The sequence below is a fragment of the Aptenodytes patagonicus genome, chromosome 3 (genome assembly GCF_965638725.1).
Source record: "Aptenodytes patagonicus chromosome 3, bAptPat1.pri.cur, whole genome shotgun sequence".
Classification (NCBI taxonomy): domain Eukaryota; kingdom Metazoa; phylum Chordata; class Aves; order Sphenisciformes; family Spheniscidae; genus Aptenodytes; species Aptenodytes patagonicus.
Genome location: NC_134951.1, coordinates 48026407 through 48030921, shown reverse-complemented (window position 1 = coordinate 48030921; position 4515 = coordinate 48026407). Strand labels below are relative to the sequence as shown.

The 4515-nt window shown below is 66.8% G+C and overlaps 1 protein-coding gene across 1 annotated transcript; it reads right to left on the bottom strand.

Annotated features, from left to right (window-relative positions):
- Positions 1 to 429: 429 nt before the first annotated feature.
- Positions 430 to 2252, bottom strand: POU3F2 (POU class 3 homeobox 2). The gene has a single exon (XM_076335460.1). The coding sequence runs from the start codon at positions 2235 to 2237 to the stop codon at positions 924 to 926; it is 1314 nt and encodes a 437-aa protein (XP_076191575.1). The 5' UTR covers positions 2238 to 2252; the 3' UTR covers positions 430 to 923.
- Between the last annotated feature and the right edge of the window lie 2263 nt (positions 2253 to 4515).

The following is a 4515-nucleotide window of genomic DNA, read 5'->3' as shown; positions in this document are numbered from 1 at the left end:
CAAAGGCTAAAACACAGTAACATATTATAGACCGGTCACTGGTTGACTAACGCTCACCGTGGAAAATGCAAGTCATTTGCAAAATTAAGGTCGGAAAGGAAGGAAAAAAAAAAAGAAAAAAAAAAGAATTTGTTTATGTAAACTTCGATTTTCTTGCAGTGCAAATTGGTACGGTTAAATACTGTCTACAGCAAAAGGGATAGCTTTTCCTTTCTCTTCTTTTTTTTTTTTTTTTTTCCATATATTCCTACAGGGGATCCACAGAAAATAAACACAGCAGCATGTGCCAACACCGAGCGACATTCCACAATGCAATCTGCCTTTGTGTGGCGGGAGGGGGCTGCGGAGGGGACCCGAGGTGGCTGCGCCCCCCCCCCCCCCGCCCCCCCCCGCCCCCTCCCCGACCGGGCAGCGCCGTATTTTTTCGCCAGCGAGCAAGGGAGTTTTGTGCGAACTGCTTCGCCCTGCGCCTGCCCTGCCGGTGCCGGTGCCTGCTCTGCCGGTGCCGGTGCCGGTGCCGGTGCCGGTGCCGGTGCCTGCCTGCCTGCCTGCCTGCGCGCGGTACTCACTCCACTCCGGTGCACGGGCACCCACCTGGGAAAGGTCAAAATACAGCATCGCACCTGCTACCGTCTAAGGGACAGTCCGGTGCAGGTGCTTTGTCTGTCTGTCTGTCTGCTGTGATTCGCGCTCGCCCTCTCGCTCGCTCGCTTTTTGATTTGTTATCTTTTTTTTTTTTGCGCGGTTTTTTTGTTTGTTTTTTGTTTTTTTGTCTTTTTTTTTTAAAGATAGGAGAAAATAATTAAAAAAAAAAGAAAAACAAAAAAGAAAAAAAGGAGGACAATCAAAAGTTGGGGGAAGGAGGAGAGGAGGAGGAGGAGGAGGAGGAGGAGGAGGAGGGGCCGGGCGCCCCCGCCGCGAGTTCACTGCACGGGGGTCTGCACCCCGTGGTGCGGCGGCGTGTCCCTGCTGGCCCCGTACACGTCCTCGGCGCCCGGCAGCGTCCCTCCCGGGGGAGTCATGCGCTTCTCTTTCTGTCTCCTGTTACAAAACCACACTCTCACCACCTCCTTCTCCAGCTGTAGGCTGTCCGCGAGCGAGGTGATCTCCTGGGCGGAGGGCTTGGGGCACTTGAGGAAGTGGCTCTCCAGCGCGCCCTTGACGCTCACCTCGATGGAGGTGCGCTTTTTCCGCTTGCGGCCCTGCGCCGCGATCTTGTCTATGCTGGTGGGGCTGCCCGAGGAGGAGTCCGCCTCCTCCAACCACTTGTTCAACAAAGGCTTCAGCTTGCACATGTTCTTGAAGCTGAGCTGCAGGGCCTCGAAGCGGCAGATGGTGGTCTGCGAGAAGACGTTGCCGTAGAGGGTGCCCAGCGCCAGCCCCACGTCCGCTTGGGTAAATCCCAGTTTGATGCGCCGCTGCTTGAACTGCTTGGCGAACTGCTCCAGGTCGTCCGAGGTCGGCGTGTCCTCGTCCGAGTGCGGGTCGTGGTGCGGCGGCGGCCCGGGGGGCGCGGCGGCGGCGGCGGGCGCCGGCCCGGCCGCCCCGGGGTGGGGGCCGTGGGGCGGCGGCGGGTGCTCGGCGCCGTGGTGCGGCGGCCCGGGCGGCCCCGGCGGCGGCTCCTCGTGGGCGTCGCGCAGGCCGTGGTGGTGCAGCGCCGGCTGCGCGGCGCCCAGCATGCCGTTGACGGTGAAGCCGGGCGGCTGGGAGTAGAGCAGCCCCGCCTGCGCGCCGTTGGCCGCGGCCATGCCGGGCGGCAGGTGCGCCGCGCCGCCCGCCCGCCACGCCGCCGCCGCCGCCGCCGCCGCCGCCGCCGCGTGGTGCCCGCCGCCGCCGCCGTGGTGCACCAGGTGCGGCGCCCGCCCCGGCGGCGGGTGCTGCGGCGGCGGCGGCGGCGGCAGCTCGTCGCCGCGCCCGCCCGCCTGCACCACCGCCGGCTTGATGTCGGGCTGGCCCAGCGCGCCCGCCGACCAGGGCGCCTCGCCGCCGCCGCCGCCGCCGCCCCCGCCGCCGCCGCCGCCGCCGCCGCCGCCGGGGCCGCCGTGGGACAGCGCCGCGATCCACTGGTGAGCGTGGCTCAGCGGGTGCCCGTTGCTCTGCAGCGCGTAGTCCGCCTGCACCAGGGCGCCGGCGTCGCGGTAGCCGCCGCCGGGCTGCATGCCGCCGGGCGGCTCGGCGTGCACCATGGGGGAGCCGGAGGCGAGCAGGCTGTAGTGGTTGGAGGCTGCGGTCGCCATGACTCGCCGAGCCGCACTGATCGCGCCGGTTAAAGGCGCCGCGCATTTGACAGCTACTTTTTCGCCTCGGGCGCCGCGCGGCGCCCGCGCCCCCCCGGCCCGCGCGGCGGGGCCCACTGCGAAGGCACGCGCGGCCGCCCCGCCCCGCCGCCGCACACCATTGGCTCCCCGCGCCCTGACGGACGCGGGCGCCCCTGGCAACCGCCGCCGCCGCCGTTTACCATTGGCGCGCCCCGCCGGCGGCGCCCCGCCCCCCGCCCCGCCCCCGACCGCCCTCTGGAACCCAACTCCGAGGGGGAACGGGGCGCGGGGGAGCGGCGGCCGCGGGGCGGGGGGCGGCGGGAGGGGAGGGGGGGGGGCTCCGCCGCCGGCCCCGCCCCGCCTCGCCCCGCCCCGCCGGGCCAGCGCCGCGCCGCACCGCACCGCACCGCACCGCACCGCGGGCGGGAGGCTGCGGCCGCCGCTCCGGCCGCCGGCTCCTGTTGCTCGCGCCCTGCCGGGGCCCCGCGCCCCTCCGCGGGTCTCTGCGCGGAGCCCGGCCGTGCTGCACCGGGGCGGGTGCTGCGGAGCGGGGGACGGCCGTCCGCCCGCCCCCAACTTTCTCAGCCGGGCCGAGCGCACCGCAGCGCCGCCCCGCAGCCAGCCCCGCCGGCGGGGCCGGGGAGCGCCGCGCCCCGGGGGCGGGGAGCGGGCGGCCCCCTCCCTGCCCGCCGGCCCCGCCGGCCCCCAGGCACCCGGTGCTCTTCGGAGCACACCGCTCCGCCGGGGATGTCGGGGCTTCGCACCTCGGCACTGCGAAGGTGGTATTGTTCCGCTTGTCCCGTCCCGGGGGGACGGGGTGCCTGCGGGTCCGCCTCGGCGGCGCTGCCTGTTCTGTATCGATACGGAAGATTTGGGGGGGTGGGGAGGGCGGGGGATGGAGAAGGAAAAAAAAAATTAAAAAAAAAGAAGGGGATAGCGGGGGAAAAAAAAAAAAAAAAGAAGTTGCGGCCCGGACAGGAAGGAAGGAGACCCTGGAACTGGATCCGGATTTCCTAGGAATGAGCAGCGCCCGGGCTGGCCGCCGCGAAAAGAGTTCACTGCCCATTTTTGAGCTGGAAGCCATAGCTTTGTCTCGAAAATAAACTGCTCACGGGGGTAGGTGCGCGTCGCAGGCTCCCGCTATCTTCATCGAAATAATACAATAGGGCGGACCGGGGAATTTATTACTACTAACAAGAAACAGCTTTCTTCTGCGAGTTGTTTATAAATCATCGTATTTAACGTGAGCGGTGGAAAGGCTCCTTGCCTGGAAATATTCCTCTGCGTGGGGGTGTGGAGGAGAGGGGGGATGGGCTCCTGCACATAAACATATACACAGAAGCAGCATAAACAGGATATCCAGTGCCCTGAGACAAGGGGCGCAGCAGGAGTTACCTCGTTTCGTTAGTTTAGCGGCGTATCAAGAGCTCCTTCTGCCGGGGGGTGGGGAGGGAGGGAGGGAGGGAGGGAGAGAGGGAGAAGGGGGTGGGGAGAGCAAACTTTGTCCGTGAAAGAGTGGAGATTCTTCCTAAGGGTTCCCCCCCCCCGCGCCCCCCCCCCCCCCTTTATTCGACGTGCAGGCGAAGGGAAGAACAATACTGCCTGTTCTGCGAGTGTCGCGGGGAGGGAAGTCAGTGCCTCTGAAGTGAAGCTCTGCCTTTTGTTTCCCGTGTGGAAACAACTGGGCACCCAGGAATTTTATAATTTGATGCTCATTTTCTCGTGTCTCTCCTCCCAATTAGGTGTAGACCAGTGAGTTGAAACAAAACAAAAGGGCAAGTCCGCAGCAGGCTTCCGCCAAAGCACTGCGGGGACCGTCCTGGGAGAGCCGCCCTGCTCCCCGCGCCCGGGCCAGCCCTCCCGCCCGGCTCCCGGGGCCGCCGAGGCTCTGCCGGGGGCGGCTTTCCCGACAGCCCGCCTCTAGGTCAGCTGCCAAAAGTTCATGCGTGGACGCGACACGAGGGGCCACGCCATGCGTCGTTATCAGGGCTAGATTTTCACGCGGGTGCCTTCAGCGTGCGGTGCTCGGCCAGCACGGACCTGCCCCGGTGACCGTCGGAGGGAGCTCCCTTGTGCCCCGGCCCCGCGGCGTGTGCGCGTCCCACGGGCAGCCGGTCCTCGTGGGGTGCCGGCAGCGCCGCGCTCCCCGCGGCTTGCCACGACGAGGAGACGGGACGCGGGGGTCAGCGAGCTCCAGCCATCACTTTTTTGGGGGAAAAGCCCTCCCGACCAGATCCGGTCGTGCATCTCTCCCCCC